Here is a 15824-nt window from a genome sequence, read left to right as displayed (position 1 = left end):
TACAACCCTGACTGCAGTCCTCCTGATCAACTTGTTTTTGCTTACGGCTGGCTGGAGGTGGTTTACAGCTATCATTTGCAACCAAAGAACTCAAACTGATACAATTCCAACACAGGAAGAATTAAAAATTTCATGTTTTGGGTTTGTCGGTTTGGTTTTGCATTACCTTAATGGTCATATCTACAGAACAAAAAGTGATCGAACAGATTTCATATAAATTAAGTTTATTGCTGAATTTCCCTATTAACATTCTATAGAAATTTTTTTAAAAACACTGAAATTTCACAAATTATTGAGAGCCCAACAGTTAAACATACTTTATAAAAAAAAGTACAAAAGTGACATTAGAAATATTTTTTGAAGAAAAGTATATCATCTAACAGCAAAGAAATATGAATCCAGACAATGAATGGCACAAATACAGCACTGAAAGGAGTACTCAGTCACACCCAGAAATCACTGTCTGAGTTACGAAATAGATTCAGTTTGAGAAGTCACACATTCAGTTTGTTTCTGAACTAGCCTGTCTTATTTTTGCTCTCTTTTGTAAGAAAAGAGCTAGGTCTTTACTGATGCTGCGACAAAATACTATATGTGAGCTGGAGAACAAGGAGGGGTCATCCTTCTCCCCGGTACCTGAACAAGAGAACAGTTAATACAGAAATGGCTTTGGCACTTTAACCCTTAACATTGTCCCAAACTTTGTGACTTTGAATATTGTAGCTTCACATGATTTTTATTAACACCATATCCTCTCCATACTTTGTATGTACATTATATATACAATAATATAATTCCTTCATTTAAAAACAAAACGGGTTGACCCCAAACAGGTCATGTTAAATCTTTGTAGCAATTCACTCAGATAGCTTTCTTCTTAATTCTTATGCCACTCAGTTAATTTGTTGCTTTTGTTTGTTTAAGCTACCTTCTGGGATTGACTTAAGGCTCTAGTTTAATGCAAATAGTGTAGTCTTAGTAGGAATCTCTTTTGAGGCTGAAATCATACACCGACTCTCTCTTTTGAAGTTGTTTCTCCTTGTTGGATGGATGTAGTGTCTTGTCGGGGTAATCCATAGAGATATATAGAAACACAGACGAGAAGAGCACCCAGAGCAAAGGTGAGTGCTGAAAAGGGGGGAAAAAAGTCTTACTGTGTATTGGTGTCTTTAAAATAATATAACAACAATCAACTTAAAATTTTGAACTTTCAATTGTAGATTTACATCTGATCACATGGAAAATAAATCAATCTAAATGTTATACTTTTATGATATAAGGTTAGAAAGGTCATCAATTCTAGTCTTCCCCACCACCCCATGCGCTACCCACCGCCCCCCTGCCCCGAAAAAGTGGTAAAATCAAGGGAGTGACAATCACTGACTACACCCTTTTCAAGAACACAAGTATGGCTGCCCTGGACCACTCTGACAAAGAACACACTAACTTCCCTATATACTGATTTTTTTTTTTTTTTTTTAAAGGCAGTGGAATGTGGCTTTTCCATGATACTAGAAACCTGAGAAAATTTAAGGCAAAAGGTAGTTGGGCAAAATTCAAACAGTTAAGTGACCAATGATTCAAACCACTGAAGATTTCTGAATAGGAAAGGAGGTGGTGATTTACTGAATAAAATCCAATTTTCTGCTAGCCTTGTCTTTTTTCCATCTTAATTCTAAAAATCAAGACACAAAAAACTAAATTATAACTTGTCAAACTTGACAAGTAGGCATATTAAAATAAATGCTCGTGTCAAAATCTACTTCAAAACTGTACGTCCTGTTCAAAACTGAACTGTATTCTCCATGGAGGACAATGGCACAGTCTTAATAGCTTTAAAAATGACATGCAGAGAAATGACATCAAGCTGTGTCCTAACTAGAAAAGACCAGCTTTGTCTTCAAAAAAGGAGAAGGAGGTAAATTAAATCTAAATAGGAAACTGGAAGATTGCTAAGACATTCTAATTAATTTCCCTGACCATCAGTAAGACAGAACATTGACCAAAAAGCATTTTATACTGTTCCCAAATATTCCTTAGGAGCAAAGGCATAAGGATTTGTTGAGCATAAAGATGGTCCAGAACTACAATTGAAACTTCACCCAAATCAGGTCAGAAAAACATCTAGAGCAGAGCCTATAGTACCTGACACTGACATGGTAAGTGGCTGGCTTTCCACAGAGTACTTACTATTTGCCGGGCAGTATTCTAAGCACTTCACCTGAAACAACCCTAGGAGATGGGTGATAACTGTCATTCCCATTTTACAGCTGAAGAAACTGAGACATAGGTTAAGTAACTTCTCAAAGATTGCACAGCTAATAAATGGAACAGGCAAGATTTTAACCATACTATAAAATGGTTTTCTAAGATTTCTACAAGGTTGGCATTCCTCTATTTGCATGTATAACAAGGATCAATTTTAAAATGAAATGTAAATATAGGCCAGGTCTGTTTCTTGTATTTAATGTGGCTATTTGACAGATTTTCCTCATGTATTAGTTTATGGTATAATTGATCAGTAAAGAAAATGATTATTAAGCATAAAAGCACCCTGAAATGTTAAATCAACATCACTGCTTAAATAATTCAGAAGCCAACTTAATGCTGGATGTGGGCTAGGGAAAATTATATTAGAAGGAATAGTATATCAGTGATGCCAGAATGCCAGCTACCGTAATGAATTTTGTCTTAATTACGTATTAAATGAAACAAAGACACCTTTATAGAAGAGAAAAGAAAATTCACATTTGGATTTTAGTTTCAAAACCAGTTCACACCCAACTCCAAAAGAGAAGGTACAAACTAAGGGGGAAATAAAAGAGATTTTCTGCTCTTTCCTCAAAATAAAAAGCTTAAATACTTTAATTGTACTGCAGAAAGGAATCATTTCCTAAAGTCCTTATATTTATTTCTTTGCGTACCTAATCACACTGTATTCACCCTGAAGCACTTCCGTTGTCATGTGCCTAATGCCTGGGGAACAGGGAGGCCTTGACTGCGAGAAAGCTCTTCCCAGTAACTGAGGAACGCCCTCACTCACTCAGAACTGACACCCTCAGCTTACGCTCTAGGAACATTTCAACACCCCAAGAAGTGCTGACTCACATAGCACACAACTATGAACTGCTCTCCTTGTAGAATAAATTGTAACAAAACTAGGAATTTCTGTGAACACTAAGACCAACTGCCATATTTAATCCAAGATAAAATGAATCAAGGAAGTGAGAAGCTCTTCCATGTTGAAAAGTTAACAGTACAAACTAAGACATACTTATCTGTAATCCAAACAGCATCACTGAAGCAATGGTAGAAAGGACGATGGCTGCTGCTGCGGAAAAGCCCTTCATGATGTTGTCTGTGTACTTGACCACAATAGAGGTGTAGAGGCCTCCAACACTCGCAAGAACTTGTATAGAGAAAGAAAGAAAATCTTAACACCCAAATAAATGAAGCCTTCTAGGATGGCGAGTCAGTTTTCATCCCCAGAGATGCCATACTAATTTACCTAGGAAAATACTATTCCATAGAAGCAGCCATCTGAGAGAGTTTGTACTAAAATTGAGTAGTAGTTGCTACAAAACAACATTGTTTTTCAGATGCCCGAAGGGCTCTGTGGTCTACTACGAAACTATACACATTTCTTGCCAACACATTAGATACTTTTGATTGTGAAGGCAAAATTGCTTTGGGATAGCTACACCACAAAAATCAATAAAACCAAAATTACGTTTTCAAACTGGTGTTCACAGTGTCAAAGGAACAATTTCAAAATGCTATAAAGGCTTAAAATGGACATCTAACTTTAAAAAGAAGATCTACCCAGAAGCTTTAATTCCTGGATACTTACAGATGACAAACCAGACATAATATGTGTAACCATAGAAAAATCCTTTTTCTTTAACTTCAGCTCCATCTGACAAGTAGACGCCAGCTAATGTCACAACAATCCCTGATAGATACATTTGAATGTTTCTCACCCAAAGGGAAGTGTCTGAACTCTTTAAAACTTTTTCAAAATATACTCCTGAAAGAAAATTAGACATGCAAATACGAAATAAAGATATTATTAGAAATTAACTTAAAATGTCTTTCATTTAGAGCAATAACCTAGAGATATGATAATATAAATATATGATTTGGGGACCAGACATTTTACATTAATTAAATGCACATTTATTATATTGGTTTGACACACTGGTATACTGAACATTACCAATTTGTATTTTTACAGAGCATATAGAATTAATAGCCAAGAAGGAACTTTCTAACCTACATTTAACAAGAGACTCAAATTATTGTTGAGAACAGCTTCTGCCTTATTATAGCAGTGAGATAGATCGCAAGAGCTCTGTTCATGCCAATAAAATACTTGCTTTGCTCAGCTGGAAAACTATACTGTTACAGTACAATCATACCCCTATAATATCTGCCCGGTAATGAATACTACCACCTTTGCAAAATAACCAATATAATCACCACTTGGGATTTTTTTCAGAGTAAGTTAACACAACCAAAATAAAATTTAAACAGAACTTGCTGAGTGAAGCCATTTTCCTTTAAAGCAGGATTCCACAAACCGAGGTCATACACAATGTCAGAAGGACCATGACCTCCCTAACTAGATAACACATTTTGTGTGTATGTGCACTTTTCTGGGGTTGAGTGTCCACAGCTTTTTTCAGATACTCCAAAAGAGCACCAACCCCCCCACCAAAAAAAAAATCGCATACCACTGCTGTAAATTTTACACCTAAAATGAAGGCACATTTAACAAGGACATTAAAGGTTTTAGTTACAAGGACCATGTTAATTAGAAATTTAGGAATTGTCACTAAAGTACTAATCACCTAAAAATTCTAATGAAAAACGAGGTTCTTTTTGATGAACCTATGGAAAGAGCCAGAGAATGGGAACAAACATACCACAGCTATACCTATTTCCTCCTTTGATTTTCCTATCTGTGAAAACCATTTAACTATTCAGTGCTCAGTTACTCCAGGCTTAGAGTTTCCTCAATTGTGTACTGAGAGGCTGAACTAAATAGAATGTTGGACGCAAACATTTAATTATTCAAAATAGTGATAAAAAATCAAATAGTATATTATTTTTGAGGTAACTCAATTTTTCTTTCTAATTTACTGGTTCCTAAGAATAAAAATTTAGCATGTTATCATTAAGTATATCCCGAAATTTATATTTTCCCCTTATCAAACATCTTTTTTACAAGCAATATTTCACTTATAAATTCAGCCTACTTTCCTAGTCAAAAATAAAAACAGAGTCCTAACTCTTGAAATAGCACCAATAAAGGTATTAATAAAGATGTATAGCTGTAACTAATAGACTCTCTACTAAAAAAACTTGCAGTTTCTTCTCTGTTGGAGCTATTTCTCAAACACATTCATTTCTTATGTTACACTTAACATTCATACTTTGTCTCTTCTTGATTCAGTGGAGGATTGCTTGTCCCTACACATAAGATTCCAGACTTTCATGTTCATTTGATGTTCATGATTTTGGTTCGTGTCCCCCGCTTTCTCCTGTGACTTTTGTGTACTAAGCTTTCTGAGGAACTCTCCACCCCACCTCCATTTCCTGCCTAGGCCATAGTCCTAAACTGTTGAAGCACAGGCAGAACTTGAGGTTACCAGAGAAAAACAGATACTGAGCTGGTACCTAAGCCTAAAGCAGCAGAATCTAGCCTGAGGATAGTGACAGTTCCAGGAAAACAGAATTTGAGTTTTCTGATGGCTAACTTCCTCCATTTTCAGAGGCCTTTTTTCATTTACTTTTGGGTTCTTGGCTGGACTGAGAATGGTCAAGGATAACAGAAGTATATTCTTAGATAACTGCAAGCATGAATAAGGATTGAGGTCTGAACTGACTTAAACACTAGCATGCATTTACTGGAAAAACAGCTGACACAAAACTAAATAACTAAACATAAGAAGATAAGCTTTAGGGGGAATAAAATTGTTATGATAAAGCAAGATAAACTAGATCCCTATTTAAAGTTTGATTTTTTTTAGAAATTTGACAACAGAATAAAATGATGCTTTTATGATTTACCTGCAAATCCTGAGCATAATACAGCAATAGCTATAGCGCCAAACCCTAACAGTGGGTTCTGTTCCACCTGCAATAGTAATGTTTTAAAAGTTATTTTTAGTGACTAATAAATAGAATTCATCAAGAGACCAAATACATGAATACAAAAATCTGTGTTATAGTGATACTGAAAGTATGCCATATGAAACACAACTACTCTGTAGAATAAGACGGGACCATCCCAGAGATTAAACCAAAGCTCTTAAGTTAAAAATGTGCCCCTCGGGTTGCAGCCATAGTAAATACTCAATATAACACGTGTACCTATTTCCTAACAACAAGGGGCACCCTAGTATAGAATTTTGCATAGTAAGCCAGCCTCTTATTTTAACTTCTGCCACCACCCTAACTCAGCCCCTTATAGCATCAGTCATGGAAACAGTTACAGTTTAACTTTTTTTATTTATTCCCTATCACCTACAGGATGAAGTAATGACTTTTAAGATTTCCTACTTTACTGAATTTTTATTAAATATTAATAGCATACCTGCTATGTATCAGATATACTGTATCAGATATACTGTTCCATACTAAATAAAGATAATATGCAGCTCTGGTTCTTAAATAGTTCATGGATAGGAGAGATTGATGGGTATATATAATCCTAATACTGTGCTGACAGATACATGTATATGGGCCCCAACCTACTCTTTAAACTTTATTTCCTTTTTCTTCCCTTAACTAACCCTCAGGAGCTTTCATCAGTCTTTCCTCAGAGATATACACTATCTCAGTAGTAACACTGAAATTAAAGGGTTGAGACGCATGACTGTAATATTAGACAAGCATATACCTTGTTCAGAATAAATAAACCTGATATAAGGAGAGTATTACTTTAAGTACTTGAGAAAGAAAGCGTGGTCTAAAACATTTGCATGAAGATAAAAGGAGAAACAGAAGATATTGTGGACTAGTGGTTCTCAAAGTATGGTCTGTGGACCAACAGCAGCAGCATCACCTGGGAACTTGTTAGAAATGAAAATTGACACCCCCACCCCAGACCTCCTAATCATCCACTATGGGGATGGGGCCCAGCAATCTGTTTTAACCTTCCAGTTGATTCTAGTGTACACACTAAAGTTTGAGAACTACTGCTAGAGACCACAAGTGATAAACACGGGTGCTTTCCTAATACAAAACTACAAGAGTGGCTAGAGATGAGAAAAAAATGGTGTGAGATTTCTCCTATCCCAACAACTGCTAGGAAGCTCAAGCTACCAAAAATAGTATCTGATAAATTCCTAGCTTGCTTTTCTGCCAGTTTAATCTCTCTACAATTAGGAAAAACAGTGATAGACACTGCTTCTCTGGATGTAATTCTGACTAATAAACTACTGGGTGATGAAGTGGAAGTGACAGAAACTTTGGAAAATAGCAACCATGCCATTTTAGCATGAGTTATAGCCAAACACAGCACAGTTAAGAAACATGGGTTCCAGTCTTGAATAAATCAAAATTCAAAAAAACAAAACTTTAAGTTAGAATTCCATAGCTAGCAGGAATATGCTTCAAGAGGGATAAGAGGGTCTAAAGAATGAGATTCTGGTGAAGAGTCAAAAAAGAATACATAAAGAAATCAAGGTGACTAAGGGCATCTTAATGAATTCTGATTTTATAAAAAGAACTCCAGTACACATAACCAAGAGGAATCTAACCAGAAATTTTAGTATCAAGAAATTGAAAACTCAGAGTCAGTGGAGGCTTGCAAAACCCTTTAAAACTTTTAAGAAGGCTTTTAAAAGTCTGTTTAGTTCAAGAAGAAAAGAGTATGCTGCTTGGGCGAGATGATGTAGTTATATGGTAAGAAAATAAGAGTTACCCAAATCTAGTTTCCATTTTCTCTGTGAATAATAATTTTTAAATAATATATAAATAAGTAAACATTTAAAAGGAAACGTCCAAGACATCTGGTTTACTATTATAAGAATACTTAGCTAAATAAAATAAATTCAAAAGTATCTTGACCAAGAATAGTAGCAATTCAAGATACTGATCACTCTGTCTCTGAGGAATAATGAAGGCTGGAAGCTACGCCAGGAAATTTGGATTGGGCAAACACTGTCCTTATTTTCAAAAAGGCAGAGGGACAGAAAAGCTGCCGAAATGATTGATGGCTGCTTGAGACCTGTAAGCAGCCCAGCAAGCTCAGCACGGGCTCTGGAGCCACGCTGCCTGGCTTCAAGCAATGTTACTGGACACGTTACTCACCTCTTTGCCTATCAGTTTCCTCATCTGAAAATGGAAATAAAAACAATACGAGCCTCATGTTTGTTGTAGGCATAAGTGAGTTATTATATGTAAAGCACTTAGAACGCTGCTGGTATTTAGCGCTGTATAAATGATTGTAGCTGTAACTAATTATTGATTACTAGCAAAATGCTAGAACAGATGACTTGAGCAACTTAAAAATTTTAATTGTAATTACTAGAAAACAGTGTGGCTTCCCTAAGAGGAGACATACCAGATTTCTTTACTGAATGGATTCCTAGTGTAAGTGGTAAGGGGAATTATTCCATAGAGATAATGTTTAGCGAGAAATCTGACAGATTTGCATAATATTTTTATGAACGAGCCAGAGAATGCAGTGAGGATAACAGCACAATTCTATTGATAGCTGAGTGAAGGTTCATACAGCAAAGTGCTAACTAATAGAATAAAATCAAGCCAGACCAAAGCACTACCAGCTCACCAGGCATATGAATGAGCCCCCTAGGGAACAGACCCTCCAGGCCCAGTCAAGCCTTCAGCCAATGGCAGCCCTAACCAATATGCCCACTGCAACCCAATGAGAGACCACAAGCAGGAACCGCCTAGTCAAGGCACCCTCAAATTCCAGACCCCTAAAAACAGAGAGATAAGAAGTGCTTAATAAGCAAGAAAAAAAAGCCAAGCTAAAGAGAGGTCTGAAGAATAACAACTCTGATCCTCTCCTGTCTAGAATTTTCAGTGAAGACCCAGAAGACTATTTCTTGAATCTGTAAAAAGTATGATACTCAAAACAAAAAAAAAGCTAATAATGGATAAGGGCTGAAAAGACCTCAAAGGCCTGAACGATGACCCAAAGCTAACAAGATTAGCTCAATAAATACAAACACATCCTGCATTTGGCTAGAAGAAGCCCACTGCACAAGACACATTTGAGACAAACTAGTTATGTGAAACAGCTACATGTGGTTGTATATAATCAGTTATAGAATGGATAGCACCTATCCCCCCCAAAACTAATACAATCCTATGCTGATTTACCAAGTCTCTAGTAGTCAGAACAAAGGAGGTAATTAGCAAGCCATACCTCACACTAGTCAGTCAACACCTGGAGACTGTGAAGTTTTAGGACACACAGTCATGTGTCACTTAATGACAGGGATAGGTTCTGAGAAATGCATCGACAGGCAATTTCGTTGTCGTGAACACCAGAGTGTCCTTAGGCAAACCTAGATGGTATAGCCTACTACACACCTATGCTCTACGGTACTGTCCCTACGGGACCTCCGTTGTATATGCAGTCCACTGTTGACCGAAATGTCATTATGCAGTACATGACTGTACTAAGGAACAGTAATAGATGAATGCATCTAGAAGAGAAATACAAGGCAGTAACTGGGGCAAGAGGCAGGGATCAGAAAGTCTCTAGAAATCATAGAAAGAAACGACAGGGTTATCTCAACGAGGGAGGAAAAAAGTCTTGGATGGTGGGGATGTGACACTGTCCTCAGACAGTCAAAGGATCATCATATGGAGTTAGGGATTTGAGTTATTGTCACAAGAACAAAGAATAATGAGAAGCAGTTCCAGGAAGCTGCATTCTGTTTAAAATATGAAAGAACGTTCCAGAATGGTCCAAAAGCAAGATAAGCTGCCCTATACTCTGCTTCAGCTTACTAAACTTTTCACATACATTACCTATGTGAGGTGGACATAACACCTTTTCTAACGGAGAGAGTTGTTACTTAAAGTTCATATTTAACTTTTATGCATTTGCCTTACTTCCCAAACAAATTATTTCTCTGCAGGTCTACAACTGAGTTAAATGTGCAGTGCATATTTGATCACTGTTTTGAAATGTCACTAAGAATATGAGCATGCTTAAACATCATGTGAAGACAATAAATATTAACCTAAAACTCATTTTCTGGAAAAGAAAATTTTCCCCACCAGGCTAGAAAATAACTACTTTTCATTATTTCCTTAAAAAGGAACTGACTTCCTACTTTCACAAGCTCTCCATACATCCCCTAAGAGAACCATGGTCTTTCATTTGCTACAAGGTGAAGAGGAAAGGTCCTGACTGTCAGAAGGTCATTCACGACAGTTCCACTTCCTACTTTGCTTTGGGAAAATAACCTATTAAAGCATATAACAGGGGCCGGCCTGGTGGTGCAGTGGTTAAGTTCACACATTCTGCTTCTCAGCGGCCCAGGGTTCACCGGTTCGGATCCCGGGTGCGGACATGGCACTGCTTGGCACGCCATGCTGTGGTAGGCGTCCCACGTATAAAGTAGAGGAAGATGAGCACAGATGTTAGCTCAGGGCCAGTCATCTTCAGCACAAAGAGGAGGACTGGCAGTAGTTAGCTCAGGGCTAATCTTCCTCAAAAAAAAAATTTTAAAAATTTAAAAAATAAAGCATATAACATTAAAAAAAATCAAGTATGTACCTTAACATTTAACCCTGAACAAACTAAAAGTTAGAAGTAAAGGGCACTTTTTGCCCTATTTTAGTTATCAATTGTCAGTAAAAACACTACTCCCTTGTAATCTGTATCACTGACAATGGGAGTATGTACAAAAGGATAAAAAACTTTGCGAATTGAGGGAGAAGATGAAAATTAGATGGAGAAAACCTTACTCAGTATTTCTGAGAAGAATGGCTAAAAGAGGTATAGAAGTTTTGAACTTTTCGTCATCCATAAAATGAAGGGGGTGGATTACATTAAGTTTAAGGGACCTTCCATCTCTAACATTTTTAATGCATAGTTCCCTCAAAAAAAAAGAAAGCCAATAAGTATTATCATCCTTAATAATAACATTGTCCTAAGGGGAAAAAAAGCCTATCTATAGGGCAGAGACGATTTCCGTCAAAGGAACAGAAGTGTACCACACTCATCAGTGTGACTGTGTGACGTGTAGGAGACTCAGGAAGTCTCCCGCTTCAGTCATGGTACGCATTTTGTTTCTTACCACAACTTTTGTAGCTTGGGCTGGTTTCCACTGTACAAGTATGACTCCACCACACAGCATAAAAACTGAAATCCACTGTAATTTGCTGAGTGTCCGGTTTAACATTAAAACAGTACATAAAGCAGTACAGGGAATCTTCAGTTGGTAGGTCACCTAGAAACAAAACAATGAATTAATGAATTTTTAGTTAACATTAGTCTCTGACACAAATATATTATTTTTGATATCATTAAAAGAATTACGGAGAAAAATACTTGATAATGTGATAAAGGGTTAATAAAAATCTCCTCACCAGGAAAACCCTTTTTAAATTCTACGCTTTTCCTGGTCATGTACTCCACTTACCTGGTACACTGCTGCATCCAGATTGCTGAGAGCTAGGAAAGCCATGTTGTTCTGAACGGCATACACTAACGACGGCACACTTAACTTCATCAGTTCCTTGGGGCTCCCCAAGACATTTTCTATCAAAGACGCCTTGAATCTACCCAGACTGGCTGTTTCTCTTTGGAAATCAAAAGGGGAAAATGAGAAGTGGGTGAGGAAGAAGATTAAAGAGCATCCTTTTGATAAGATTCCTTCACACACAGGATAGCTATATTGTGTTAAGTCCACTGATGTAATTTAGCAAACTTGTTTTAATAAATTTCAACTAATTTTAGATTTATTAAAAGAAACATACCAACAATGCATCCTCATAAAGGAAAAACAGTTACAAGTTCTATTCGGGAAAATATAACAACAATTAAGTTTACCATCATCAACCTCTGGTCAAAGCTCCAGGAGTTTTTGAGTATATTAAATAATGAGATAATAGGAAACCAGAATTGCTCATATTACCTATAAAAAGTTAACTGCCACTTTGCTATTACATCAAGTTCACCCTGATTATTTTTTTAATTAATCAAGTTGCATATCCACTTTTAAAACTTTTTCTTTTATTATAATAGATTTAAATTGCAAACAAAAGAAAACAGCTTTGGTAATTAGGGCAGTTACTTGGGATAGGAACTGAGCAATTCAGGTCAATATTTGTAAATTAGTTCTGTTATGAAATATAGTAGACAGTAAATCTTTAAATAGGTATTCTCATAAAAATCAAGTACATATATGTACAATTTTGCAGGAAATCTGAATTATTTCCTAAAAGCAACAAAAGTAAACTATATTTGTAATGTACGTAAAGCCTACTTCCTGACTCCGTATTACTCATACATGCTCTTAACTGTTCCCATTCTTCCTCAGGAGGAACTAGCTATCTGGCTCATACTTGCCCCTGTTGTAAATCTGCTCTTTTATTTCCTGCAAATAAAAATAAAACAGTGTTTTATAATGAGCATGAACATGAAAAGAGTATTACAGGGCCCTAACTGCACCTCACACTGTGAGAAGACGTGATGCTTTGTTGGGGAGATGGATCTGTTTCAACTCAAAGTTTATCATAATCACAATGAGCCTCTATATTTCTGGTTAACATATTAGAATCAACAGTCATTAACTGAATTTTTTTCATATTTAAATAGGGTGAACTAATTGCCCAAGTCCTGAGAGGGAGCAAAAAGTCCATCATGTCAAGCTGACTTCTCTGCCTATCCCCTGTAGAACACTCCAGCCCCAGAAAGTGCTTAAGAAAAGACAGGAAATGTGGCCTAGGCCACAGAAACAAACGATGTCTTTCTTAGTTACAGATCTTCCTCTTTGCCAAATTCAACATGCTCTACACCACAATGATAAATCTATATGCTGAAAAGTAATGCCCACAGCCTGATGGGAGACTACAAACTGCATCCAGAAGAGGGAAAGAATACCAAAAGATCACTCTACTGAGAAATGCTATGTAGTAGAATTTTCCAAGTGTCTGAAGACTGGCACTTTAAACTTTTGACTTTTTTTTTTTTTTTTTTTTTTTGGTGGGGAAGATTGGCCCTGAGCTAACATCTGTTGCCAGTCTTCCTTTTTGCTTGAGGAAGATTATTGCTGAGCTAACATCTGTGCCAATCTTCCTCTACTTTTTGTATGAGGTATGCCACAACAGCATGGCTTGATGAGTGGTATGTAGGTCTGCACCTAGAATCCAAACCTGCAAACCCCAGGCCACGAAAGCAGAGCATGCACTTAACCACTATGCCACAGGCTGGCCCTTTAACTACTATTTAATGCAAATCTAAGATGTCCTATATACTTTCTTGACATCTCAAACAGCATAAAGAATAATTTTTCAAAGAATGTTTTCCCTCAATTATAAAATTGAAGAAAAAATTTAAAAAAAGAGATCAAAATTAAAAAGAATCACAGGGGTCCAACTCAAAGAACCACCTTAACAAAGTGTGATGGATTAGAACATTTTCTTTAATGTCCTATTGTCACTAGTAAGCATCATATGATAGCAGAGAGATAAATCTTACAGACTTTGTGAAGTACAGGTCACTGCTTTCACTGTGCTATTACTTTTAATGCCCTTCTAAAATACTGACCTAAATACTAATAAAGCTTCAGAGTGGTACCCTAAGGAACTACAGAGAAGTACCTGTTTGTATCCGTCTCCCACATTCCACCTCCTTCCGTATCCGTTTATCGCCCACATAAGATTCCTCAAGCTCTAGTCGAGTGGCTATCTATCCTTTCCCTAATCTCTGGCTATGGGCAATGCCATCTCACTCCCACCCCTTAGAGAGACTCTAAGCCTTCAGTGGTATCAACTGAATTTCTGGCTATCCAGAGACAGAGTCGGTCTTTACCACTGCTTCTTTTTGCCCTGTCAGAATATGGGCTCCTTAAGGAACTAGCTGGTACTCCTAATAACCACCATGCCTGCACCAATAATCAAGGTTACTGTTGTTCTCTTTTCTCCCCATCACTTTTCTCCTCCCTTATCTCTTCTCCCACACTTTTCAGCTTTCACATAAAAAGAAGGGCCTATGAGACATCACCAGCCAGTCTGCGGACTCCTCTCCTTCAGCGTGGCAGACTGGGAGAGCACAGCGTGCTGGATTGACCTTCAGGTCTCTGGCTCTTCTGGCTACATCCTTGCCTAGGCCACAGAAATAAAAGACGCCCTTTTTGTTGGAGGCTCAGGAATGACTCTCTTCACTGCCAGGAGGCTTTCGTATCTTTTTCTGGTTCCTTCTCTAATGCAGGTATTAGAGAAGCCAAGGGGTACCAGAAAGCCAACTACTGGAGTGCTCAAGTTTCACTGTAGTGCCCTAGAATTTTAATACAAAAAATAGCAGACGATGCTAAAAGAACTTGTAAAAGAAATCAAAAGCTCAAGAATAACAAAAACATCGGAAAGAAGAATAAAGAGATTTAGGAGATATAAGAAAGAATATGTGGGAATCTTACCACACAGAAAGTTTTTAAGGAGGTCACTGCTTTCAGTATTAATCAGATTAAATCCTGCTTAATTTAACCTATTTATTAAGAATACAACTCTTAAAGCTTGTAGTTAGCTTTACTCACTAAAATTTAAAAGAAAGCAATAACAGCAATATATCTTCCAGAAAACACTAGTAGTCATCCATCCTTTTGTTTTACTATTGAATAGACAAAAATAAATGACCAGGGGCTGCCCCCATGGCCGAGTGGTTAAGTTCGCGTGCTCCGCTACAGGCGGCCCAGTGTTTCGTTGGTTCGATTCCCGGGTGCGGACATGGCACTGCTCATCAAACCACGCTAAGGCAGCGTCCCACATGCCACAACTAAAAAAGGACCCACAACGAAGAATATACAACTATGTACCGGGGGGCTTTGGGGAGAAAAAGGAAAAAATAAAATCTTTAAAAATAAAATAAAATAAAATAAAACATTAATGATCAATTCTAAATATACTACAGCCTTGAATGTACTATAAAAAGGAACACATAAAAACCAAAAGCATTTTTTCTTCCATTTTCCTGCCCTGATATTTTCTTGGAAATCAAATCCCAAGCACTTTAATGAGTACCTTTTGCTAAAAACAATTTGTTAAATTATATAAAGATTGCTAAATAAGAGAAAGCACGTATAATCAAAAAGCGTATACTAATTTTTTCTTTAGATATAGTCTTTCCCCTTAAATTTCCTATTTAAACAATTCGTTTGATTTTTAACACTAGAATAGAATCTGTGCAATCTTTTACTACTTGAGGAAATGCTAAAGCTCCGAGTTGACTACAGAGATTCCACTGTCGCCTCCCCCACTAAATTTCCTATCAACCAGCTGAAACCAATTCTTTCTGACCTGTTTGGTCAAAAGTAGGCCTCATTCTTCCAGCTCCTGATCTGACGAGAACTACTAGGAGGCATCAAATCCTTGGCTAGGTTACCAAAGCACAATGCAAAATGGCACACAGCAGAAGTTACTCAGGAGCTTAAGAAATTTAAATCTTGGGGCCGGCCCCATGGCCGAGTGGTTAAGTTCGGGCACTCCGCTTCACAGCCCAGGGTTTTGCCAGTTCGAATCCTCAGCGTGGACGTGGCACCGCTCATCAAGCCATGCTGAGGCAGCATCCCACATGCCACAACTAGAAGGACCCACAACTATGTACCAGTGGG

The 15824-nt window shown here is 37.2% G+C and overlaps 1 protein-coding gene across 1 annotated transcript in view; it reads right to left on the bottom strand.

The window, feature by feature from the left end:
- Positions 1 to 207: 207 nt before the first annotated feature.
- SLC35A1 (solute carrier family 35 member A1) overlaps positions 208 to 15824 on the bottom strand; it is a 29158-nt gene continuing 13541 nt past the window's right edge. The window contains exons 3-8 of the mRNA XM_008515160.2: positions 11637 to 11796; positions 11292 to 11444; positions 6073 to 6139; positions 3851 to 4027; positions 3275 to 3409; positions 208 to 1128 (exon numbers count right to left, since the gene is read on the bottom strand). Of these exons, the coding sequence (XP_008513382.1) occupies positions 1004 to 1128; positions 3275 to 3409; positions 3851 to 4027; positions 6073 to 6139; positions 11292 to 11444; positions 11637 to 11796 (817 nt within the window). The 3' untranslated portion in view covers positions 208 to 1003. The remainder of the gene's footprint in view (positions 1129 to 3274; positions 3410 to 3850; positions 4028 to 6072; positions 6140 to 11291; positions 11445 to 11636; positions 11797 to 15824) is intronic.

This window comes from Equus przewalskii, chromosome 9 (genome assembly GCF_037783145.1).
Source record: "Equus przewalskii isolate Varuska chromosome 9, EquPr2, whole genome shotgun sequence".
In the NCBI taxonomy this organism is placed as follows: domain Eukaryota; kingdom Metazoa; phylum Chordata; class Mammalia; order Perissodactyla; family Equidae; genus Equus; species Equus przewalskii.
The sequence above is the reverse complement of the archived record's forward strand: the minus strand, read 5'-3'. Positions and strand labels throughout refer to the sequence as shown.